A 24376-nucleotide genomic window follows, 5' to 3' on the forward strand; every position below is an offset into this window, starting at 1 on the left:
CAAAGCTCAGCATTTTTTAATCGACTTTTGTAGCAGCGAGGAGCCAGGAGGTGGCACTGGCTGGCAGCACATTCAGGTCTTGCTCCCTTCGGCAGCTCCTGGCCCTGTTTCGGAGCCTCCTGGCTTCCCTAGAAAATAAAATACTGCTGCTTTTCAAGGTCGGGAGCCTGGATAACCCCGCAGGCCGGGGTGAGGGATGGCAGGGCTGGCTGGTGGTGGCACCGCTGCTCTATGGGCGTAGAGGAGATGGGTGGGTTTGGGTCGTACCTGCTCCGGCAGGTTGAGGAGTTTCTGCCTGGAGTTTTGAGGGCGAGCTCAAGGGAGTTTGAAGCTCTGCAGACCTGGGGGCCACGCAGATGTGACCACCGTGAGCTCTTTCTTGAGTTGACTCAGTCTCCGTTGACTTGCCGGAGCTCCAAGACTACATGGGTGCACCTGGATCGGGTTTGCTGCCCCTGCTTCCCCATAACTCCTCCAAAGAAAAGCAGCGTAGACACACAAGACTGTGGGATTACTTTTTTGTTCTCCCCCAGCTGGGCCAAGAGGAGCCTTATAAACTCAGATTTCCTGACCAAAAAAAACCCTTTCTGGCACAGTTTGCTCTGCGTGGGGAGCTGGTGCAGGCTGTATTGCTCGGAGTGACTTATTTTTTGGTCCAGCTTCTCATTGCACCACAGATGTTGCTGCTGTTTCTAGAAAATAAAGAGCATTGAGAGCAATGCTGGAAAAACCTAAGTAGAAAACTTCTGCTTGTTTGCTCCAGCTAGCCAATAGCTTCTGGGTTTAGATGCTTAGAAGTTCTTTTGAAGGGACAAGCACTGTACAAGTTTCTTGCATTTGTTATTCCTGTTCTGCTGGTGTTTACCGATTATTTACCAAGTGACTGCAAATGAAACCGCATCTCTGGCCACCGCAAACCTTGTGGTGGATGGTTGCCGGCATGGAGAGTTTGTCCCAAAACACTCCCGTTTAACGTGGTGGCCTGGGAAGATGGGACAGGGCAAAATCTGCGTCTGGTCCCCGAGGTGCGGAGGTTTTCCTGGAGAAATGGGGTGGGCATTGGGGCGGGGGGAGCAGGTTAGCCCAGCTCGGGGGTGGATGGGGCTGGTGTCGCTTGTGTTTTCCCAGAGGGTGTTGGTGGCTTCATGCTAGAGACTGAACACCGGTTGTTAGCAGTTTTATTGGCAGGAGTTCATATTTACAACAGAATAATAGGAAATAGGAAAGAACCTAGTCATTACAAAGCTCTTCAGTGTTTGCACAACTTTTATGGCTCAGGACGGCATCATCCATCTATTGAAAACTTGGTACATAAAGTCACAACTGTACTAAAAATGGAGGTGACTGCTTCGTTTAGAGGATGTAATTTCCAGCGTGATGAGAATGTTCTTCATCAAAGCCGTCGTGTCTGAAACGAGGGGAAAAGGTGAGGAAGCTGTTGCCACGTCCTTCTATTGTGTCTCCAGCCATGCTTGTGGCGGGACCGGGGTTTCATGAGCACCTGGGATGTCAGAGAGCTTCAGCCGCTGGAAAAAAGGGGGTTTGGGTGGCTGAGCAGCGGGGGTGCCTGGGCTGAGACCCAGTTTGGGCCAGGGGTGTCGGCGGGGTGTTCGCGCCGTTGAAGCTCCTGCTGAAGGCTGTGTGCAAAGAGGTCGCTTGGGTGCTTTGGAAAAATACCCTACAACGCCTCGTCAGGTCATTAGTAGCAATTAAAGCATTTTTGGTTGTCCCTAGCATTGCGGCTGGATGCCCAAAAGGTTTCATTATTTTGTAATTAGTTTGAAAAGTTGCTGCAAAGCGCTGCTTGCGGCTGCTTCAGAAAGAATGGAGTTTTGCTGGCTTAAGGACATGCTTTGAGTGCTCAAATCCTACGGGCTTTAGTACCTTCTGAGGAGGAGCAGGGGGGTCATAGCAGCAAACCCAGGAGGCTGAGGAGGATGACGAGCGGGAGGTGGCACCGGAGGGGCGATCCCACCGACTCCCGGAACTCCTGGCAAGGCAATGGAAAGAAATCCATCAAAAATCGCTTGGTTTAATGCTGACAGGCATTAATTCATTAATTGTTTTAATCCCGACGGGCTCCTCTGCTTGCCTAACTGTCCCTGGTGATTGCTTCTTGGGGGAGAGGTCGCATCCTTGCCCTGGAGCATCCTCATCTGTCGCTGAGTGAGGGAGCTGTCGCTGAAACCTGGGGACTGGCATCCTCTTTTGCAAATCCCTTCCCCAAAGCCCCGATGGTGCTTGGATGGATGTGTAGGAGAAGGAATAACCCCTGATGTCACAGCACAGGGTTTACTGGTATCCAGAGGGATCCCTCGCTGGCAAAGGTTTGGTATTATTTCATTAGGAAAACTAGGAATTTCTGCCTCTCTGAGCCTCTCCTGTGCAAACTGGCAAAAGAAGTCCATGGCAGACTGATCACAGCTATTGCACGGACGTGCTCTGCCCAAACTCATTGGAGTTGTTCAGGGATTTAAAATCAATGTTTTAAATCCATTTATTTTTTTCTTGTGACCATGGTTTTGGCAAGGAAGGCCCCACTGTTTTCAGAAATAGGAAGAGAAAGTCCAACTCACCTCATATGAATAAATGGTGGGTATTAATGTGGTGTTGTCAGAGTAATACTCTACAGTTGCATATAAGTAATCACCTGGAATGAAAGCGTTGTCCTGATGAGTCGGGATTAATAGTTAGTATAACCAGGCAAGGGTCTTACCCGCTCAAGCCATTATAAAAATAACACCAAACATCACCGAGCATCAATTCCATAGGTTGGAAGCTGAATTTTAGAAGCTGCCTGGGTTGGGGACTGCGTTTGCTTGTGGGCGGCGGTGGCAGCATGCCGGGGGGTGCAGGAGTCTGTTACTGCTGCCGAAACCACAGCGAATCTCTGCCCAGGAGCGGCTGCCGGGGTTCTCTCCACTCTGCCTCCATCTCAACAACCTTTTCAGCTCGGCAAGCTGTGGTTTCAGATGGTGACGAGAACCACTGGGGGCAGAACAGCTCCAGAAAAATCTCTTTTAACTCTACTTTTGATCTTGTTTGGTTTTTTTTTTTACACCAAAGATTCGCTTTATTTATCATGGTCAGACCCATTCGGTGTTAGGGCGTGTATTTCCTACCGGTTGTTCACTTTTCAGAGGGTCCTGGTGTGGTTCAGTCGAAAATGTTTTCATCCGAGAGGGTCTGCGGAGGCTCCTTTTAAAGTCCGTGGAGATGCTGGGTACCACTTTCTCTCCACTGACACTAAAGGGGGTCGGGGGCACCTGTGCTCTGTGCACATCATCCAGCGTCAGGTGAGATGAGTCCCACCCTTATCTTGTGACATTAGTATTGCACATCTTTTCCCCTCTCAATTGTCAATGTAATTCAGATAAATCCAAGTAACTCGGGCAACTAAACTGCCGCTGCTTTGCTCGCGTGTCCTGCCTGAGCACCCGTGACGGCTGTAACCAGCCACGCGAATTCCCACGCAGCCACGATTCGGCAAACCCTCTTACCTCGTCTCGGCAGCATCTCCCCAGACCTCCGGCCCTATTTCCTAGGGGAGTTTCTGCAAAGCTCCACTGCCATGAGGACCTCGAGCCACCGCGGTGCCTTAGTTTCCTTCTGCCGTGCGTGGCAGCCCTGAGCTTTTAGCTTAAATTAAAGATGGAGGGAGCTGCGGTCTGTGCTGGTGGCGGCCGAGGGAGGTGGGGTGGGCTCAGTGTCCCTCAGGGGTTATGTGTAATTGCAGAGAACTCGATTCGGTGGCTGCTCGGTGCCTTTGCGTTGGTGCATGGGCAGCCTGATCTCCCTGCCTGGCAGAGGCTGGAGGGAGACCTCCCAGCATCATTGTCAACTTGCTCAGGCAGCTTGCATAAAATGATTAAAAATAAGCAAGAGTTTCTCACCGAAACGAGATGCGTAGTCGTATAAAAACTCTGTTAGCTCCTCGTCTTCTCCTACCTCAGCATTCCCTAAAAACAAACAAAAACCAAGTGGTTCATCATCTGGCACCGTAAGCAGAGACCCGTGTCGGCTGGATACAGTTTCCCATGAAGAGTTTCATTGATTTATTGGCGCTTTGTGCAAAACCTATTCCCACGTGGGAGTAATGGATTCGCAATCTGGCCCGTAATTAAATCAGAGACTTCACAGCAAGGGGTATCATGTTGCAGACCTGACCAGAGCTCGTCCCACGTGGGTTCTTTCCTTTATTTTGGGTGCAGATGTGCCGGGAGTGGGAGATGCAGTAGTGGGGTTGCAGCCCTCCGCTCACGTTCCTGCATCCCGTACCCCAAATTTATTCTGGGGTGGATCTCAAAGCTGTGCTGTGTGCGTTCGGAGCCGCTCCTCAGCCGCTGACCCGGCTGCTTTATTCCTCACGTGCCTTTTGCTGTGAGATTGCTGAAGGCTGAGTGAGGAGCCTTGCGTTTCCTTAGGGTTGGGTCACTATAAATAGATTTCTGAATCGTATGGCGTTGTCAAAGTCATATCAAGTCGTTCATTTCCCTTTTCCGAATACAAGGTTAAATGTGTTTTCTTTTTTTCAGGGTGTTATAAAGCAGACTAGGTGGGAATATTAATGTTGTAATACTCGCATACTCATAGAATAACATAAGATACTCATACAATAATCTAAGATAATATTATTATATAAGATAATATATTTTAGTGTTCATGTATGCTAATATATCCAGATAATAACTATATTAATATTATAACTTATATTATTAATAATGTTAATGATGTTGTTAGTCATGCCCGGGCCAAGCCGTAACTCCAAGTACCCCTCTCTAAGACTTTCCATCGTTTCCTAACGTAGCCCTGAGTTTCTTGGCACTGGCAGCAGGCTGAGCGAGCAGCCCGGATCCAAACCCTCTCATCATTAGGAAATTCTCCGAACACAATGACACAGCCTACAGATTTCTGCGCAGGCATCAAAGCCCTGGAGCAGGAGTTGGGTCTGCAGGTCATCGTCGCTCAGCCTCGACCCATCCTATTCCCATCCTGAGCTTTCGGGGAAACTGGGACCGAAATCAGGAGCTGCGTGGCGTAGCGTACACCCGTCCACCCCATGCACCTTCCCACGCTTCCCTGCGAAAAGGCTCCGTCCTTTTTGGCTCCGGCGCTGTAAACTGTGGCTCTCGGGGCACATTATCCCACGCACAAAGCTTTCTGAGAAAGTTATTCCAAGTTGGCTGTTGTATTTACACTGGAGCCATGCTAAGAATAATAGAGTTTTTTTGCAACAAAGAGCTTCCTTCTGGAAATCCCCCCTGTGTGGCCGCTTTTAACCGCTCGCATGATGTTTCGCGTTTGGCTTCGTTCCTTCGGTGCGGTAGAGAAGGAGGAAGGCTCTTTGCAGCTGGCAGGCACGGCAGAGCCGCAGGCAGCTGCCAGTTTCCAGTTATCTGCCCCTCAGCCGGTGCTGCCCGCTATCGCACGTTCCTAGAAACATGACTTCATTGCACGTATGTTCGTCCCTAATGAGGTGCAGGTTCCTGCTTCGAGCTGCTGCTCACCCCTCCCGGGCGCTGCCAGTGCTGTGGTTTTCCTTGTTTAATTGCCCCCGACTTTGGTCTCCCCACATCTCCTAAGTGCCCACCTAACACTTTAGGAAATCCTGTTTGGTTTTTTCTTTCCCTCGCCTGTGTCTGTCTCTCTTCAAAGCTCCCAGCTGTATATTGCCAATAATTTTGAATACAATATGGAAAACATTAATTACCAGACTCCGTTCTGCCAGCACACGCTGTGTTCTGCAAGCACATACTGTATTCTCCAAGCACAGACTATGTTCTCCAAGCAGACGCTTTGCTGTAACTTTTAGTATTTCCAGTTTGTTTTCCCTGGGATTTCTTTTGCTACAGACCCCCCGTCTCCAAGTGAGCACCCCAAGACCTTTCAGCCTCCAAGACCCCACCCCGAGTGCCATGCAGCATCTCAGCAGCGCAGAAATAATTCAAGCCCAGCACTTATCAGCATGATTAAATTACATTGCAAGCCAGAAAACCAGAGAAATGTATTTACCCGGTAAGAAATGAAGAACCAAGAGTGCTGCAATTAAAAAGTTCGTCATCCTATGTTTCGGTGTCATCCGCCGGTGCGGCTCGGCACTGCTGCTCGGGAATTTCTTGAGACGTCCCAGCGGAGGCAGGAAATGACTCTTGCGAGGGCTGGACCGAGCAGCCGCCGCGCTCGGAGATAAGGCAAGGTTTTCTGCGGTTTGCCAAGCGCTGCGGTGTCAGGCTGGGCTAGAGGCTGTCCTGTACGGGCCAGGAGATGGGCGATGGCCCTGACACCACTCCGGCGGTGGAAGGTTTTCCCTTTGCAAAGACTTTTCCGACAGCTGAGTTACAAATCTTGGGAAGTTAGTCCTCAGGGAGGGTTAGCACTGCTGGATGACCTCGCAAATAGAGGGAAGATGGTTTTGATTATGGTATAGCGGAGCATAGCAGGAGTTATTAATAGCAAATCCTTCTTGTAGGGAAGGTGACGGTTAAGAGGCAGAGGCAGAAATGACAACTGGGAGCCAGATTCAGTTCCTGACTTCCCTTAAAATCTTGGGGGATTTTTTTCTTGGCTTCATTTCATCTTCCCATGCCTCAGTTTCTCCACCAGTAAGAAAAAAAGTAAACAGTCAGAGGCTTATTTTATGTTATAGTGGGTAGAAATACCCTGGGCTGGAGAGCTCTAGGAGCCGCGTTTGGTGTGTACGGTCAGCTCCTGTTACTGCGTCCGCAGGGTGTGGTGCCCTGGTACCTGTTGGTATCGGCTCCTTATTTTCCTCTCATCTAAATTAAAAACAAAATAGGAAAACATCTCTTGGAACAGAAATGGGGAGAAAACCAAAATCTGGCTCTTTTGCTTTGTGGGGAAAAGTTGATACCGGTGCAGAAGGCCTTCTCCGAGGAGCAGATATGATGCTGGTGGAAACTGGTGTTAACTGGGTTGTGAAGCAAAAGGAGAATAGAAGGAGCAGGAGGTAAATCAGATGTGACCGAGCTGGTGTCAAATCAGTTCCTGAGCAGTGTGTGGTGGGGGCTGCTTGCTGCTGCGGGTTTGCTGCCGGAAAGGGCTGAGGTTGCTGTGACTTTATTGCTTACGCAGTGAGAAGAATCGGGGTTTGGAGGAAAAAAACACGCTTTCGCCCAAGACGGTTTCCTCTCCCACCTGGTCTCTGGAGTGTGGGGGGTGACGGTGCATTTTGGGGGCTCTTGGATGTGGTGCGGGAGACGGATGCTAGCAAACTGAGAAAGATAAGCCTTAGAAAGTAAGAGAGGAGCTGCATTTTGAGATATAACGAGAAGAAATTCATACCAAGAACCCTTCCCAGCCCAGAGAGTGGTGGACAGTCTTGGGAGGAGGTGCACACCCTGCTCTTGCTGTGTCTTTATCTACCAGCCCTCGAGGCACGTTCTCCCCATCTCAAAAACCTTTTCCCAGCCCTATATTTCAGTTTTCTCCGGCGAAACAACTGGAGGACGATGCTCCCCCGCCGCGGAGCCGGGGGCTGCGCCCGCCCCCACTCCCTCGGTGGGTGCCTGCCCTGCGGGATGTGGGCTCGGGAGCTTCCTCTCGCAGATGGGAAAACGGAAGCGAGTTTTTTGGCGGGGCGAGGGAATTTAATGGCAAACGGCTGTGCCGAGCCGAGACCAAGGAGGGGCCTGGGCTCTGGGTGGGGGTGGAAGACCACCAGCTGCGGTGGGATGGATGCAGGCATCCATGGGGCAACCGGCCGGGGAGAGCAGTGGCAGCCGGTCTTTTTCTCATCTTTGTGCTGTCAGTTTTAAACTGAGGATCCTTGTTGATTTTAAGCTGAGGATTTTCAAAGGCAGGCGGGTTTTTTTTGACTAAGAGGGGATCCAGCTGAAGAACTTTCAAGCACATCCCAAAACCAGTTTGCAGCCTCCCAGGGCTGTACGCGCTTTGCCGAAGGGGCTTTTCCCATCCACAGGGAGATGCTTAGCAAAGGGTTAAGCACAGAGGAATGCCGAGCAGGCAGGAAGCGAATATCTCCAAACCCTCCCCTCGACCCACAAAAATAACATCAAAACTCAAAATCTCAACCCAAGCAGAAATCTGTCCTCGTTGGGGTGAATCCCACTGGGGCTGGAGCTGCTGGCTCAGCCGGGAGGCGTCTGGGTAGCGTGGGGACATGTCGAGCCGTGAAAGAGTTAAAATGTTCTGGTTTTGAAGTGATGGGGAGGGAAGGGGCAAGGAAGGTTTATGAGGATGGTGGTGGCTTTTATTAGATGAGCCGATGGGGCTGGACAGACAAACTTCTTTTGGAGTCCAAATTCGAAGGGATTTGCTGGCTTGGGACTGAGAATGGCTCCTCCTGGTTGGATGTGATGAAGTAAAACTTGGGGGAAAACAAAGCGTGATACCTGCGGCGTGGAGATGCGGCGAAGGGAGCTGGATAGGACGCATGAGAAGGTGATACAAGGGGGCAGACAAAGCCTTTGCACCAAGCTGGGCTGTTCTTGTGAGCACAGCGGTGTCCAGCTTGAGCATCCCCAGCAGCGTCCCGCGTCTGCGTGGTCCCCGGATGCTGGGGGTACAGAGTTTGAGTTGTATCTCTGGCTGCAGAAAGCAAACGCTCTCTTCTGTTGGTTTGCTTTTCCCGTTAACGTTTGTTCTTACTCACTTTTCACGTCTCGCAACACAGAGCAAAAACATCGCCCAAAGAGCGGCCAAAAAAAGCAGCCAAACAGACATCTTTTCCAGCTCCCATTCCATGCTCCTTTCCCAAAACCCAATTCCTATTTTGCGCTATCTCTGTACTTTTATGTCTTTTTTTTTTTTTTAATTACTGAAGTTTACGTGCCGAAATCAAACCGTAAAAGGTCCCACAGCTACGGAGCGGCGTGGGAGCGATGCCTTTCACATGGGAAAACTCAATGCGCGAGCCAAAACCCAATGGCTTTTCCAGAAAGGGATGGCAAAGCCGGCTCTTGCGTCTCGCAGTGCCGCGGGTTCTGCATCCTGGGGGTGCTCCGAGCATCCTGGCGCGCTGAAGCCTGGCAGGCTGCGGTCGGGGGCTTGCACCACAGCTGTGGGTTTTACGCTGAGGATGAAGGTGCGAGTGAGATCACCGCCGTCCCCGGCTCTCGGATGCATCGCGTCATTTCCCAGCTTTAATAGGCGGAAGCAAAACTTGAAGGGAAATTAAAAAAATGCGGCTGGTAAATAAGACTTTTCCCTTAACAATGACTGGTGCCCGAGCAGATGACATTAGCAGGATTCCTGCGGAAGTCGCTGGAGGGAACATTGTTTGGTGTTTTTGCTGCGGGAGCCGAGAAGGTGGATGAAGGAAACCCAAAAAATCCGTTCCCCCATGGCACCGGCAGCCGTGGGGTTGCCACCGCTTCCCGAGGTGCCGCGTGCCGGCCGAGAGGTAGGTGGGACGAGCTGCCCGTCCCGCGGGAGTCCTCTGAGGAATGGAGGGGCTTTTCTACCGAACAGGCTGTTCTCGCTCTCCGGCGGGTTTTTCTACTCTAAATAAAGCTTTCCTGCCCTTCCCTGCCCTTTTGTAAACAGCGGCTGCCTGGGCTGGCTGCTGCCAGCCGGGGTGTGCGCTCTGCCACAGAGACTGGGAAATAGTAACATAATGCTTTGGACACTTTGAAATAAAGAAAAAGATGCACTTTTAAACAGTAGTTCTTCAAAAAATCAAATAAAATAAAGAAAAAATAAATAGAAGGACGTCCCTGGTTTTCGCAGTTGGTGCCTGCAGTGTGCCGGGGCGGCAGCTCGCTCTTCCTCTGGGCATCGTCCCCGCGTGCGGCTCCCGGGGGCTCTCGGCACGGGTGCAACACGAGGGATTGAAAAGCCGGTGCTGTCCCACTGACGGTTTTAGGCTGAGACGGGCGCTGCAAACCGTCGTTGTCCTCGCCCTCGGGGTGCTGTGGGAGGTGATGCTGGGTGGCCCAGCCCAGAGTCACGGCTCTGAGGTGCTGGTTTTCCAGGTGTTTTTGGTTTTTTCCTTCCTTAATGAGACCTGGATCAGCTGCGTGCACCCCTGGGTGCCTTCCAGGGTTCTGAGCCACAGTGGGTGCTTCCCGTCCCTTCCCCTCCCCTCCAAAATACCCCTCCGGCCGCAGCACCCACCAAAACGGGGGGTATTAGTTGTACCCAAGCACCCATAGGCACCACAGACTTGTTATCCAGGGCATCACCGAGCAGCTGGGAAAACTGGGAGCATCCTCGGAGCAAGGAGAGGAGCTGCTCATCACGCGTCCTGCGGCTGCTCCGCAGTGTGCTTTACTGCCCCGTGAGCAAAAGGAGGAGAGAAGGGGCTGCAATACGGCTCGGCTTAATTCTGAAACTTTAAAATACTGTTTGTCCCTGTTTCACGGTAATTTTTGATGAGTGCTATACAGGATGCCATAAATCGTAATCTGATGGAAATCCGAGACCTCAGTTGCTTACCCAGGAATCAGGAATTTTATTGGTTTTACGCCATCTCTGATTGCTATTGAGCATCCTCTCCCTCCCCCCAGCGCTTCCAGCCTTCCTCCTCCTCCTCCTCCTCCTCCTCCTCCTCCAAGCCAAGCGGAGAAACCCAGCAGGAAAAAAGCAAAGGTTATTTCCCCCCCAGCCCCGCTGCCTTGGAAGGGGCAAAACGGGATCGCGGAGCTGCTGGAGCTGCTCCGGCCACCCAGGCTGGCCACGCAGGGTCCGGCCGTGGGGCCGTGGCGTGGTGGCTGTAGATGGCGGTGACACTGTGCCGGCTGGCCCCGTCCCACCGCGCGCTTGGCGGCTGCCCAGGGCTTTGCACTTTTTCCGGAGCACTTGTGTGCTTATTAGCTGGTAAACCACTGAAACGAGCTTTCCGGGCAGTTTGTGTTTGATACCGTCTACGAGCAGCCGCGAGATTCGCTTTCGAGATCATAAATGAATCAAAAAAAATCCGCTAAAAACCCTCCCCAAGAGGCCAGAAAATATCTGAAGGGAATTTTCCTGGGGCTGGTGCTCAAATCCTATCAGAAAAGATTAGGCTGAAAAAATCCCTCTGGTTTGTGCAAAGCTCCTGCGAGTTTGCAAATTGTTCCTGGGCGAATTTGCAGTGGGTTTGCAAGGTGCAGCTGGCAAGGGGCCGTGCCCACCCGGCTGCCCTCCTGCAGACTCGCACCATTTTCCCTTTTCTCTTGGTTTTTAACTCCTCTGCAGATAGTGGCTTTGGCAGAGCGGGGCGGGGGCGGTTCAGTGCCTCGCCGGAGTGGATCTGTCTGTAGGAGAAAGCAAGAACTGGCGTTATTAAACCTCTGTTTGCGCTTGAGGAGGTGTGGGGCAAAAAAAAAGGGAACGTTGAGGTTTTTTAGCTCCCTTGGGTGAGACCGAGCATGCGAGGCTGGGGACCCGTGCCAGTGGCGGCAGAACGCGGTCCCTCTGACTCGGAAAATGAAAGGTTTTGGGTCTAACCCAGCCTTGTGCCTGATTTCGAGGTGTTTTGAAGCAGCCGGGCTGCTTCTGAGCTGCCCCTGCCGTGCAGAGGGCTGGGGTTCAGGCTGGGGAGCTGCGGTGCTCCCCCAGAGCGGGTGCTGGGGGGACACCCAGTGTTCCCTGCTCGTGGGGCCAGCAGCTGGACCCGAGTGCGAGCCGACACCTGGATGAGATTTACCCTCGACTTTTGGGCAACCTGAGCGGTCACCAGCGCTTTGGGGGATGCTCCAGGCAGGAGCCTGAGGGGTGCAGCAGCAGCGTTTGCACCCCAGCACCAGCCAAAAGTAAATTTTCTCCCCAGGCTGCTGGGTTTTTTCCCCCCTCGTGAAACTGCAGAGGAAATCAGGTGTTGTGTTTTGACCAGAACAGCGTTGCGACGCTATAAATAGATTTCTTTCACGCCAGGGGTTGAGGAAGTGGTTTTACCTGCCGGGTGTGCCTCACGGGTGGGCATTTGGGCAGCTGGGGGAGGCGAGGAGAGAGCCAGGGCGAGGGGGCTGCAAGGGGAGGCCGGAGCAGGGCTCAGCTCCAGCCAGGCGCCGTCGGCAGAGCAGGATGGTCAGCTGGAGCAGGAGAAGGAGGGAGACGCCGAGCAGCCCCAGCGCCAGCGGCCAGGAAGGGCATCCTTCTGCGGAGGGGGGAGAGGAGAGTGAACAGAGGGGGGAGAATGGGGCTTTGGTGGCTCTGAGAACCGAGCGTCCCTGAAATGGGGGGGTCAGGGCTGCGCAAGGGGGAGATGTGCTGGTTTGAAGCCTTTCAGCGCAGAGGGATCCCAGCGAGGAGACGGAGGTATCGAGGGATTTGCAGAATGTGTCTTAACGAGGAAGAACTGGGATGCAGGGGGTGGGTGGAGGGCAGGATCTGGGGGGGATGCACTAATTACCCTCCCCGGATCCTTTACTGATGGCGACGCTGAGGGTCCTGGCCGTGCCGCTCTCCAGGGCCGTGCACTCCGCAGCCCCGTCCCAGCGCTCAGCCGAGACCCAGGCAATGCTCCAGGCGCTGAGGACGCCGTGCTCGTCCACGGCTGCCGCCGTCACCGGTGTCACCTCCCCGCCGGGCTGCCACTGCACAGCGTCCCAGCCTGCGGGCAGGTCGTGGAGGTGGCAGAGCAAGGGGAGGCTGCTCGTGGGCTGCCCGGGTTCCTCTGTGTTGAGGGGCACCAGGATGGAGAGCTGGGGCTCGGTGGCATCTAAAGAGGGAAAACGGGTGCTGGGGGTGGCACAAACCTCCCCGGGGACGTCCCCGGCCGTGGGGCGAGCTGCCGGGCACTCACTGGTGACGATGAGCGTGGTCCCGTTCCCAAATGAGGGGTAGAGGTTGGCGGAGCTGCAGTAATAAACCCCAGAGTCCTCCCTCTGCGCGGGGCTGATGGTGAGGGAAAAATGCCCCGGGGGTTCCCTTGTGCCCCAGTATTTTCCCACCAGAGAGGTGTAATTTGGGCTCCTGCAAACCCAGTACAAACCGCCGTCCGGCTTCTCCTTGTACCAGTTCACATGCGAGCTGTGGTCCGGGGTGCGACAGCTCAGCTTTGCCGTCTCTCCCGGGAGCACCCAGAGCTGCCCCGGGCTTTGCTGCACCCGCATCCCCTCTGCCGAGGCACCTCCTGCACGGGGGGAGCAGCTCTGAGCTGGATTTTCTGCACTTCAGGCTTTGTGATATATTGCATTAAAAGTGTTTTGGGGCAAAAAAACCCAAAACAGATCAGCAAATCTGACCCCGGCCGGGGTATTTGTGGAGCGGGCACGTACCTGGCAGGAGGAGCAGGAGGGTCCCCAGGAGCCCGTAGGACATGCTGGCCTTAAACCTTCTGCCAGGGAGATTTTCTCGCCGTCCAGGGAGATCTTCTCTGCCAGGCTGGGGGGGCTCTGGCGGACAAGACCCCCGGGGGGGTTGGCAGCCGCACGCCCTGGGGATGCTCAGAGGAGGCACCCCAGGAGCTGGCCCTGCCCCAGCTGGGACGGGGGGGGCCCACGTGTCATCATCCCCCACCGTGGGGCTTTCCAGCCTCCGTGGGTGACGGAAATCGGGGGGAAATGGCGTGTTTGCCACCCGTCCCCCGATAACAGGACCCTTTGGGGCTGGGTTCAGTGCAGGGTGATGCCGGGGGGGTTGAGGGTCCCAGGGACCAGCGCATCCTCCAGCCCGGGGGTTTGTTTGGGCTTTGGGTGTCCAGGGGGGCACGAGAGGGGGAAATTGGGGAGGGAACAGTGGAGGGGGTTTGGGGAGGGAACCGTGCGCTCTGGTCTCACTTGCAAACTGGGATTTTAATTCCGGCTCTGCCGTGCAGTGGGGGTCTCATCCCCCTGCCCATCTCTCCGAGGAGCCCTGGGCTTCGTCGTTGTCCCCTGTCTCTTTTTCTGCTCTCCAAGGCAAAAGTTCTGCCTGCGCTTGGTCTTTGGGCTGGATTTCCCCAAGCTCCCGCATGGGAGCCGCAGGAATTGTCCCCGCGGCTCGGCATCCACCTACAGCAGCAGTATATATAATTAATTCCATATATATTCTATATTCTTCTGCCTCTGTGCAGCAGCTGGAGGCTGTGCTCGAGCTGGAGATAGCTGCGGTCAGCCTCGCTGCTGTATTTTGTCGCTTCGACGGGGTTTATTGACACCAACCCCTTCCCCCCCGCCCGGCGATGGGGGTTTCTGATGTTTTTCGGCGCCTGCCCTGTCCTGTCCCCCTCCAGCATCCAACAACCACCTCACCCCCCATCCCCTCCAGCCCCCTCCATCTGTCTCCGTCCCCTCCATACCCCTCCGTCCCCCATCCCCTCCTTCTCCTTCATCCCCCCCATCCCCTCCATTTCTCTCCTTCCCTTCCATCCACCTCCATCCCCTCCATCCCCTCCTTCTCCTCCATCCCCTCCATTCCTCTCTATCCTCTCCATCCTTTCCATCCCCTCCATTCCTCTCCTTCCCCTCCATCCCTCTCCATCCCCTTCATTCCTCTTCATTCCTCTCCATCCCCTCCATCCTCTCCATCCTCTCCATCTCCTCCATCCTCTGCAGCCCCCTCCATTCCTCTCCAACCCCTCCATCCCCTCCTTCTCCTCCATCCCCTCCATTCCTCTTCTTCCCCTCCATCCCTCTCCATCCCCTTCATTCCTCTTCATTCCTCTCCATCCCCGCCTTCTCCTCCATCCCCTCCATCTCCTCCATCCCCTGCAGCCCCCTCCATTCCTCTCCATCCCCTCCATTCCTCTCCTTCTCCTCCATCCTCTCCATCCCCTCCGCCGCGGTCCGTGCCCCCGCCAGACCCCGCTGCAGCCCCTCTCCCTGTTGCAGACAGCTGGAGGGCCGGCAGCTGGGTGTGGGTGCTGGCTCCCCGAGGGGCTGCCCAGACCCCTCCCCACCCGCTCTGTGCCGTGGGTGCCACCGACGGCCCTGTCCTCCTCTCCTGGCCAGGGGGGCCCGGGCAGGTGCTGGGGCTGGGGGGCGGCGTGGGGCCGCTCCTCCGCCCCGTGAGCGTGACCGGGGGGGTCTGCGAGGTTCGCTTCAACGGCTCGGGACCCCCCGTCCGCAGGAGCACAGAGCTGCCAGGGGCCGCAGGTGAGTCGGGGGGACCCCCCCGGGCTGGGTCACCCCTGGGGACACCGGGGCAGTGGGGATGGCTTGGCTGCGGGGCGGGGGGACGTGGGGGAGCCTTGGGGGTCATGGGGCGGGGGGGAGGATGGTGGGGGTCTGGAGGGGTCTGGGGGGGTGGTGAGGGGACAGGGGGATGGGGGTCCAGCCAGCTCCTCTCCCCCAGGCAGCTGCATCGCCCCCGGCACCTGGGCCCTGGCTGGGGCTGGGGGGCTGCTGCTGCTCAGCCTCTGCCTCCGCACCCGCTGCCTGCGCACCCGCTGCCGGCGCCGCCCCGTGCCGAGGGGTGAGGAGTGGGGTGGCACCAGCCGTGTCCCCCACTGTCCCCCCGCTGTCCCCCGTGTCTTGGGCCCCTCCCACTGACCTCTCCGTCCCCAGCCCCCTCCATCCCTCATCCCCCTCTGTCCCTCTCTATCCCCTCCATCCCCCTCACCCCTCATCCCCCGCCATCCCCCTCCATCCCCAATCCCCCTCGATCTCCTCCATCCCCCTTCATCATCCCTCACCCCCCTCCATCCAAAATCCCCCTCTGTCCCTCTCTATCCCCTCCATCCCCCTTCATCATCCCTCATCCCCCTCCATCCCTCTTCCCTTATCCCCCTTCATCCCCCTCCGCCCCCAATCCCCCTCCACCCCCTCCATCCCCTCCGTCCCTCATCCCCCCCATCCCCCTCCGTCCCCTCCATCCCCCCCATCATCCCTCACCCCCTCCGTCCCCTCCAGGCCAGCAGCCGGGGGCCCCGATGCCGCCTGCGTCGTGGGAGGAGGAGGTGAGGCCCTGGGGTCCCTGGGGCCTCGGGCTGGCAGGGCAGCAGCGTCCTGGGCTCGGGGACCGCAGGGGACGGGGGACCCTCGCAGACCCCCGCTGCTGCCGGAGGCGGGATTTGGGGTGCGGGGGCGGCTCTGACGGCACCCTCGCCCGCAGGGAGGGGTGACCTACGCCCAGCTGTGCTTCGCCGCCCCGGCAAGGCCCACGCTGTGACCCGCCGTGACGACCCCAACCCCGCAGCTTGGCCCCCCCGTGCCCGAGACCCCCCGGCATCACCCCGCGGCCCCCCAGACCCCCCCGGGGCCGGGGCTGCTCGGCCGCGGGTGGGGAAATAAAGCGCTTGGGGCTGTGACGGCGCGGTGGGCCCGGCGAGCGCCCCGGCCGCGGGCCGTCCGCAGGCCTGGGGGGGAGCCAGGGGTTTTGGGGTGCTCCGGGAGCGTCCCCGCCGCTGGCTCCTACCCCCACCCCACACACCACCGGGGCGCGGCTCGGCCTCCCGCCGCCAGGGGGCGTTGTCCCCGGCCTGCGAACTACACCTCCCGGCGTGCCCCGCGCGGCCCCGCCCCGCGGCCCCGCCCCGCGGCCCCGCCCCGCGGCCCCGCCCCGCCGCCATGGGGGCCGCCGTCTTCTTCGGCTGCGCCGGGATCGCCTTCGGGCCGGCGCTCGCCCTGGTGCTGCTGACGGTGGCGGCCGAGCCGCTGCGGGTCATCGTGCTGGTGGCGGGGTGAGCGCGGGGGGTGGCCGTGGGGGGGCTGGGGGGGACGTGCCTCTGGGGGGGGGGTGCTGTGGTGGGGGACTGAGAGCATGGGGCGGGCAGGGGGGGATGTCAGAGGGCATTGAGGGGGGACGAGGGGGCAGTGGGGGCTCAGGGCATTGAGGGGGGTCAAAGGGGCAGTTGGGGAGTCAGAGAGCATTGAGGGGGGCTGTGGGGGGCTCAGAGAGCATTGAGGTGGCTGTGGGAGCAGGGGGGGTCAGAGGACATTGAGGGTGGCTGTGGGGGGGTCAGAGCATTGAGGGGGGCTGAGGGAGCAGGGGGGGGTCAGAGCATTGAGGGGGGCTGTGGGGGGCTCAGAGAGCATTGAGGTGGCTGTGGGAGCGGGGGGGGTCAGAGGGCATTGAGGGTGACTGTGGGGGGGTCAGAGCATTGAGGGGGGCTGAGGGAGCAGGGGGGGGTCAGAGCATTGAGGGGGGCTGTGGGGGGCTCAGAGCATTGAGGTGGCTGTGGGAGCAGGGGGGGTCAGAGGACATTGAGGGTGGCTGTGGGGGGGTCAGAGCATTGAGGGGGGCTGTGGGAGCAGGGGGGGGTCAGAGCATTGAGGGGGGCAATTCTGGGGCAGTTCTGGGGCAGTTGGGCGGTCTGGGCAGGCCGCATAGGGCTGAAGGGGCAGCTGAGGGGGGTGGTGGGGCAGGCAGGATGGAGGTGGGCGAGGGGGCAGCTGGCGAAGCGAGGGGGGCAGTTCTGGGGCGGCTGAGGGGGCCGGGGGGGGTTGGCAGCTCCGAGAGGGGGGGCCTGAGGGAGTCTGGGGTTCAGGCGGCGCTGGGGGGGTTGGGGGGCAGCTGCGGGCGTCCGAGCGGGGCAGCCTGGGGGGCAGCTCCTGGGGCAGCCGCAGGGGCCGGGGGCGGGAGGCAGCGCCCGGGGGCCATTCTGGGGGGTCCGAGGGGGGGCTTGGGGCCATCGCCCACGCGGGTGGGAGCAGGCTGTGAGTTTGCGGGGGGTGGGCAGGGCTGTCCCCGCAGCGGGGTCCCCCGGCTTTGGGGTCTCCCAGCACCCGGCTCCGCTGGCGCGAACGCGGTGTCCTGGCCGAGGGGAAGCACCTGGGGGCTGTGGCCGAGCCCCCGCAGGAGCTTGGGGACCCCCCCAGCGATGCCAAACAACCGCGGCCGAGCCCCTGCCGGAGCTCGGAGACCCCCCCAGCGATGCCGGGCAGCTGGCTCGGGGCAGCGCCGGCACCGCGGGAGCCGTTCCTGGCTCCGACCCCGCAGCCCCCGCTGCACCGGGGGCCGTGCGGGGGGGCAGAAGGGCAGGCGGGGGCTGCGCAGCGCCCGGGCGGGCGGCAGCCGGGAGCCGCCACGCCGTCCGTCTGTCCGTCCATCGGGTCTCCGGCTCGCTGCGCCCAGCCGGTCCCCAGGGTGGGGGGACCAGTGCGGGGGTCTCAAAGAGCGAGGGGAGCGGCTCCGAGCCGGCCGTCGCCCACCGCGCGCGGACCCTCGCGGGGTGAAGCACCGGGCGTCCCTCGCCGCGGGGCAGGGCAGCAGCTTCCCGAGAAAAGAAAGAAGGATTTCGGCTTCCGAATCGGATCGGTTATCGGCCGCGCGCTTCCCTCGCGTGCCCAACTCGGCCCGCGCCGCCACCGAGAGCTTCCCCCGCTGCGCCGCGGCCCGGGCACGCCAAGCGAGCAGCTCGGAGCACGGGCGCGTGAGCTGGGCGTTCGTCTCTCCGCAGGGCGTTCTTCTGGCTGGTCTCGCTGCTCCTGGCCTCGCTGGTCTGGTTCGTCTCGGTGCACCTCAGCGACCGGGAGGACGCGCGGCTGCAGCGCGGGCTCCTCGTCTTCGGGGCCGCCGTCGCCGTCCTGCTGCAGGAGGCGTTCAGATTCGCCTACTTCAAGCTGCTGAAGTGAGAGCCCGGCCGAGCGCGGCACCCGGGGCCGGGTGATTCGTTCTGGTCGCTGCCCGACCTCGGCTTTTTCTCCGGGGAACCCCGCAAAGCATCTTCCTCGTTAGAGAGCTGTTCCTCCTCGCCCCGGGCTCGTTTATCGCCGTCCCTGCCCCTCTCCTGGTGCCGAGGCCCCTCTTCCGAGCCGGCCGCTGACGCTTTCTCCCCTCCCGAGCAGGAAAGCGGACGAAGGGCTGGCGACGATCAGCGACGACGGCCGCTCCCCCATCTCCCTCCGGCAGATGGCTTACGGTGAGCGCGGCCCCGGCGGGGCTGGGGCGCCCGCTGAGCGCCCCGTGCTCCTCCCGGCAGCCGGCATTGCCGGGCCAACGCGGCCGCCCCGGTTCTGCCTGCCTTCCCCGAGCCCGGGGCGCGTGGTGGAGGCAGCGCGGCCGCGGCGGCTCTTGGCTGACTCCCGTCTCCCCGCGCAGTCTCGGGCCTGTCCTTCGGCATCATCAGCGGCGTGTTTTCCGTCATCAACATCCTGGCGGACTCCATCGGGCCGGGCGTCGTCGGGATCCACGGGGACTCACCGTACTACTTCATCACGTCCGGTGGGGCCGCGGGCTCGTGCCCGGGGTGCTGCGGTGGCACCGGTTGGAGCCGGGCCCAGCCCTTCGCCCAGGCGAGGAGGAGGAGGAGGAGGAGGAGGGTGGTGACGCGGGTCCGTCTCGCGCTCTTCCCGCAGCCTTCCTCACCATGGCCCTCGTCTTGCTCCACACCTTCTGGGGCGTGATCTTCTTCGACGCCTGTGAAAACCGCCGGTACTGGTGCCTGGGGCTGGTGGTCGGCAGTCACCTCCTCACCTCGGGGCTGGTGAGTCCGGTGGTGGGATGCCCGCCGCCGCCTCCCCCCGAAATCCCTGCCGCCGAGCCGCGCGCGGGGGAAGGGGGTTTGTGGGGTCTGCGTCCGGACGGAGGATTCGCTGCCAAGCTCCCGGGGGCGACGGCTCGGCAGGAGGCGAAGCCGGGCGCAGCGGAGCTCTTGGGGCTCCCCTCCCCGCCGCGGGGGCCTGGGGGGGCCATGGGCGACGTTCCCGACGCGCCTCTCCCCGTCCCACAGACGTTCCTGAACCCCTGGTACGAGGCCAGCCTGGGCCCCATCCTCATCATCACCCTCTGCACCGGCCTCTGGGCCTTCTCCACCGCCGGCGGCTCCTTCCGCAGCGTCCTCCGGTGCCTCTCCTGTAAGGGCGACGCGCGGGGGGGGACCCTGCGGGGCAGGGGCTTCTCTGGGGGGTCCCTGCCCCCTGCTAGGGGCTGGGGGGGGCGCGGGGGGCCCAGAGCTGCTGGGGCGGGGGAGGTCGGCTCTCGCCTGCGCCCGTCGTCCTTCCGCTGGGTGGAGGCTGCATCTCCTGGCTGAGGGGGGGCTCGAAGAGGTGCCCCCCCCCCCAGCGCGGCTGCTCTCCCTCCCCTCTGCCCCCAGGTAAGCGGGAGGCCGACGGCCGGGTGATGACGTACTCTGCGCTGCGGGTGCCCAGCGAGGACTGAGCAGCCAGGGGGGCCCTGCCCGCGCCCCCCGCCCCGGCGCTGCCCGCGCCGCCGTGCTCTGAGCCCCGGCCCCCGGCCTCGACCCCTCCCGAGGGGAGCTGGGGGGCCGAGCGGTGCCCGTGGGCGCCCGGTCACCTTCGTTAGCGCCCTCCATTCGACAGCTCCGGGCAGGGGGAGCGCTGGGGCACGGGGCGGGACCCCCCACCCTCGCCTTGTCCCCCCCCCGGTGCTGCGGAAGCGGGGTGACGCTGTCGGGGCGGGGGGAGCCGGGGTGGGGGGGGCTCTGCCCCGCTCGCCCGCTTTCCGCTGCCCCTCGGCCGGTGGTCGGGGGCCGCTCGTCGCCCCGCTGCGTGGTGGGGGGGGGTAAATTATTTTTTTGATTGAGAGTAAAACCCTTTTAATAGAGCAACGCGTCCCCCGGCGCCGAGACCGCTTCTGTGGGGGGCTGGGGGGAGGCGGGGGGGGGCAGAGGGGCCGGTTCCTCCCCCCCTGCTCCGCTCCCAGTCCGAGCATTGGGGGGAACAGCCCCGACCCCCCCAACAGAGAGCCGCCGCTGCCGGGGGTGAAGGGGCTTTATTTCCAGTGGGGCTGGGGTCGGCGCTGCCGGGGGGCGGGCAGAGGGCCGGGGGGCGGCGCGGGGGCCCTCGCAGCCCAGCCGGGGGGCTCAGGGCTGGGGGCCATCGTTCGGGGGGGTGCGGCGGGAGGCCATGAACACGACGCCCTGCTCCTGCGCCCGCCTGGCTCTGCCTCACGGGGGGAGAGGGGCCGTGGTGAGAGCCCCCTCCCCAGCAGGGGGTCCAGGTGCTTGGGTGGGGGGGTCCCGGACCCCCCCTTCGCTGCGGGGGGGTCTCCTTAGGGCGGGGGTCTCTCACCGCATCCTCTTGGCCACGCAGCCGGCAGCGAGCGAGAGGCCGAGGCAGCCGCAGACGGCGCCGATGACGACGGCGATGACTTCGCCTGCGTCACCCCGCCGAGGGCTCAGGGGGGTCCCCCGGTGGGTGAACCCCCCCTGCCCCCCCCCCCCTGCCACCCCCTACCTGTTGCGTAGCCCTCGGGCCCTGCAAGAGGAGAGCCGGGGCTCAGCGCTGGGGCTCCGAGCGCCGTTTGGGGGGTGCTGGGGCCCCCTTTCCCCCGGGCACTGTTTGGGGGTGCTGGGGCCCCCCCTTTCCCCCCCCCCCGTCGCTCACCCCGGGGCAGGGAGGCCAGCACCCGCCGCTGGTGCAGCTCCTGCGGCGCCCGGAAATTCTCTGCCAGGCGCCGGGGCTGGGGCTCGGCCTCGGCCGTGGCGAACAGGGCTCCCTGGAGCTGCTGCAGCTGCGATGCGGGCGCCGTGGGGCCGTGCTCCCCCCAAACTGGGGGGGGGGGGTGTCACCCCCCAAGCCCTACCTGGGCCGGGCTGATGCGGACGGGCTGCTGGAAGAGGGTCCAGAGGACGCCCTGGGTGCAGGGGGGGGTGGTCAGGGACCCGTTGTAGCGGTAGTAGAGGTCGAGGCGCGGGGGCAGCAGGTCCTGGACGCTGAAGGAGGGGACGGCCGTCGCCTGCCCTGGGGGTTGGGGGAGCGGTTGGGGGGCGTCGGGGGGGGGAACTGGGGGTGTCCCCCCCTTCCCCGCCGCAGCGCGGCGTCCCCAGGCGCTCACCGGCGTAGCGGATGCTGCCGAGGTGGCTCAGGATGCGGTCGTAGGCGGGGTGGGGGTCGGCACCCAGCTGGGGGGAGTGCGGAGGATGGGGCGGGGGGTGGCAGGGGTGGGGGGCAGAGGGGGCTGGGGGGGTCCGCGTACCTCCAGCAGCACGCCCAGCACGGCCAGCGCGCCGTCGTGGGGCTGCGCCTGGCCGGCGTCGGCGAAGCGCTCGGCGTCGTAGTGCAGCACGTGCATCTGCGGGGCCGGCGGCTCCGCGCGGGGCGGGGGCACGGCCGGGACCCCCCGGGGCGCGACCCCTGCCCGCACCCGGCGCCCGCACCCGGACCGTTCCCTGCACTCATTGCCCACCGCCAGCCCCATTTCCCAGCCCCTTCCCATGCCATTTCCCGCTCCCAGTCCCCTTCCCGCCCCCATTTCCCACCCCCAGCCCCATTTCCTGAATCCATTTCCCTGTCCGCTTCCTGCCCCCAGCCCCATTTCCCACCCCCTTCCCATGCCATTTCCCACTCCCAGTCCCTTCCCGGCCCCATTTCCCAGTCCCAGCCCCCTTTCCCACCCCATTCCCATGCTGTTTCCTGCACCCAGACCCCTCCCTGCACCCATTTCCCACCCCCAGCCCCATTTCCCACACCATTTCCCGCCTGTTTCCTGTGCCCAGCCCTGATTCCCAGCCCCATTTCCCACCCCCAGCCCCATTTCCCGCCTGTTTCCTGTGTCCAGATCCATTTCCCAGCCCCTTCCCATGCCATGTCCCACACCCAGACCCCTTCCCTCCCCCATTGCCCACCCCAGCCCCATTTCCCAGCCCCTTCCCATGCCATTTCCCGCTCCCAGACCCCTTCCCGCCCCCATTGCCCCCCCCCAGCCCCATTTCCCGCCTGTTTCCTGTGCCCAGCCCCGACTCCCAGCCCCGTTTCCCACCCCGTTCCCGTGCCGTTTCCCGCCCCCAGCCCCGTTCCCAGGCCGGAGCCCCCTCTGGCCCCCCACCCCCGTGTCCCCCCACCTCGGCGGGCGCGCGGCGCCCATCCAGCAGATGCTCAGCGCCGCCGGCGCGGCCGGGCCGGCCCCAGTGGAAGTGGAGCTGCGCGGCGGCGAAGCTGCGGGGCAGCCCCTCGAGCCGCAGCGAGGGCGGCAGCGCCAGCACCGCTGCGGGGGGACGCGGGGCGACGCGGCGGGGGGCTCAGCGGGGCTGCGGGGCGCGGGGAGGCCCCCCCGACCCCCGGCACCCGCTCACCGGTGTGGCCGTTGTTGGTGAGGGTGAAGGCGGGGGTGTCGGGGCGGTGGTAGCCCACGGGGCGCACGGGCGGCAGCGAGGGGTCCGGCTGCGCCCGCTGCGTCCGGATGTCGATGGGTGACTGGGCCCGGCCCCCGCACGCCGGGTGCTCCTCGGCCCAGCGCTGCTGCCCGTGGGGGCCTGGGGGGACCCCGGCGTCCGGGTGGGCCCCCCACCCCGCCCAGCGCGGCCCCCCTGACCCCATCACCCTCGCTTCGCCCTGACGGAGGCCGCGGGGAGGTTCCCAGCGCGCCGGCGGGGACGATTTTTCCGGCCGGGGGAGCGGGGACAAAGCCGGGGGGAGCCAGGGGGGTCCCCGGGGCCGGGTCCTAATTGGGTTTGGCAGCCGCAGCGGGGCCGGCGTCGGGGAGCACAATGGGAGCATTGGCGCGAGGGGGCCGGGGGAGCACGGGGGGGCTGCACCCGTCCGTCTGTCTCCCATTCGGGGGTCCCGGGTGTCTGGGAGCAGGGCGGGGGCAATGGGGGGGCTGCACCCGTCCGTCTGCCTCTCATTCGGGGGGACCCGGGTGTCTTAGAGTGGGGTGAGGGGGCTGCACCCATCCATCTCCCTCCCTTTTGGGGGGACCCAGGTGTCTGGGAGCAGGGGGGGGGCCGCACCCATCCATCTGCCTCCCTTTTGGGGGTCCCGGGTGTCTGGGAGCAGGGTGGGGGCAATGGGGGGCTGCACCCATCCATCTCCCTCCCTTTTGGGGGGACCCAGGTGTCTGGGAGCAGGGTGGGGGCAATGGGGGGCTGCACCCATCCATCTGCCTCCCATTCTCGGGGACTCGGGTGTCTTAGAGTGGGGGGGCTGCACCCATCCATTTCCCACCCTTTTGGGGGGACCCAGGTGTCTTCAAGCAGGGTGGGGGGGCTGCACCCGTGCATTTCTCTCCTGTTTGGGGGGCCCTAGGTATCCAGGAGCGGGGTGGGGGCAATGGGGGGGCTGCACCCATTCATTTCTCTCCCTTTTGGGGGTCCCGGGTGTCTTAGAGCGGGGGTGGGGGGGGCTCACCCATCCATTTCTCTCCTATTTGGGGGGCCCCAGGTGTCTGTGGGTGGGGGGGGGTGCGCGGGGCTGTCACCCATCCAACCCCCTCCCGTCTGATGCCCCTCGGCTCTGGGGTGCGCGGGGCGGTGGATTCGGGGGGTGGGAGCGAGGGGGGGGCCCACTCACCCTCGTACGTCCAGTGGGGACCTGCGGGGGGGAGCAGAGGCGTTGGGGGGTCCCGGGGCTCAGGGTGGCCCCCGGGGTCCCGGTGGGTGCTGGCAGCTGCACCCCGAGGCCGGGGGGGCCGGGGGCGGCCGGGGGCACTGACCGGCGGGCAGGGCGGGGGCCAGGCCCCCCAGCAGCAGCAGCAGGGAGGGCAGCATGGCGGGGCGCGGGGGGGCCGGGGGCTGCCGGCCCGGCCTTAAATACCCGCGCGGGGGGGGCCCCCCCGGGGGGCGGGGAGGGACGGAGGGGCCATGCCCGGGGCGGGGGGCGGGGGGGACCGGGGGTGGTCTGTGAGTACTGGGGGGGTCTGTGGGTGCTGGATT

General features: G+C 62.0%; 3 protein-coding genes across 3 annotated transcripts; 1 reads left to right on the top strand and 2 right to left on the bottom strand.

Moving 5' to 3' along the window:
- Positions 1-10570: 10570 nt before the first annotated feature.
- On the bottom strand, positions 10571-13224 carry LOC142364965 (uncharacterized). The gene is made up of 6 exons (XM_075445277.1): positions 13182-13224; positions 12707-13033; positions 12314-12622; positions 11875-12058; positions 11094-11216; positions 10571-10844 (listed from the first exon to the last, which is right to left on the bottom strand). Exons 1-6 carry the CDS (start codon positions 13222-13224, stop codon positions 10571-10573), a joined length of 1260 nt encoding a protein of 419 aa, XP_075301392.1.
- Positions 13225-16370: 3146 nt separating this feature from the next.
- On the top strand, positions 16371-20328 carry APH1A (aph-1A gamma-secretase subunit). The gene is made up of 7 exons (XM_075445188.1): positions 16371-16504; positions 18224-18394; positions 18612-18685; positions 18865-18987; positions 19122-19249; positions 19496-19619; positions 19859-20328. The coding sequence occupies exons 1-7, from the start codon at positions 16392-16394 to the stop codon at positions 19921-19923; spliced, it is 798 nt and encodes a 265-aa protein (XP_075301303.1). The 5' UTR covers positions 16371-16391; the 3' UTR covers positions 19924-20328.
- Positions 20329-20587: 259 nt separating this feature from the next.
- Positions 20588-24211, bottom strand: CA14 (carbonic anhydrase 14). The gene is made up of 11 exons (XM_075445278.1): positions 24157-24211; positions 24015-24035; positions 22799-22978; positions 22568-22710; positions 21703-21798; positions 21562-21628; positions 21310-21467; positions 21111-21237; positions 20961-20981; positions 20796-20880; positions 20588-20666 (listed from the first exon to the last, which is right to left on the bottom strand). The coding sequence occupies exons 1-11, from the start codon at positions 24209-24211 to the stop codon at positions 20588-20590; spliced, it is 1032 nt and encodes a 343-aa protein (XP_075301393.1).
- Positions 24212-24376: the final 165 nt, after the last annotated feature.

The sequence above is a fragment of the Opisthocomus hoazin genome, chromosome 30 (genome assembly GCF_030867145.1).
Source record: "Opisthocomus hoazin isolate bOpiHoa1 chromosome 30, bOpiHoa1.hap1, whole genome shotgun sequence".
Taxonomy (NCBI): domain Eukaryota; kingdom Metazoa; phylum Chordata; class Aves; order Opisthocomiformes; family Opisthocomidae; genus Opisthocomus; species Opisthocomus hoazin.

Coding starts and splice junctions, on each gene's coding strand:
- LOC142364965 (XM_075445277.1), bottom strand. CDS start 13,224: ATGTCCTACGGGCTCCTGGGGACCCTCCTGCTCCTCCTGCCAG. Junction 12,623..12,706: donor GACCACGCTCATCGTCACCA/GTGAGTGCCCGG, acceptor TTCCCTCTTTAG/ATGCCACCGAGCCCCAGCTC. Junction 12,059..12,313: donor CAGTAAAGGATCCGGGGAGG/GTAATTAGTGCA, acceptor CCCCCTCCGCAG/AAGGATGCCCTTCCTGGCCG.
- APH1A (XM_075445188.1), top strand. CDS start 16,392: ATGGGGGCCGCCGTCTTCTTCGGCTGCGCCGGGATCGCCTTCGGGCCG. Junction 18,395..18,611: donor GCCTACTTCAAGCTGCTGAA/GTGAGAGCCCGG, acceptor CCTCCCGAGCAG/GAAAGCGGACGAAGGGCTGG. Junction 18,988..19,121: donor GTACTACTTCATCACGTCCG/GTGGGGCCGCGG, acceptor CTCTTCCCGCAG/CCTTCCTCACCATGGCCCTC.
- CA14 (XM_075445278.1), bottom strand. CDS start 24,211: ATGCTGCCCTCCCTGCTGCTGCTGCTGGGGGGCCTGGCCCCCGCCCTG. Junction 22,979..24,014: donor TCCCCACTGGACGTACGAGG/GTGAGTGGGCCC, acceptor GGGTCCCCCCAG/GCCCCCACGGGCAGCAGCGC. Junction 21,799..22,567: donor GGCGCCGCGCGCCCGCCGAG/GTGGGGGGACAC, acceptor CCGGCCCCGCAG/ATGCACGTGCTGCACTACGA.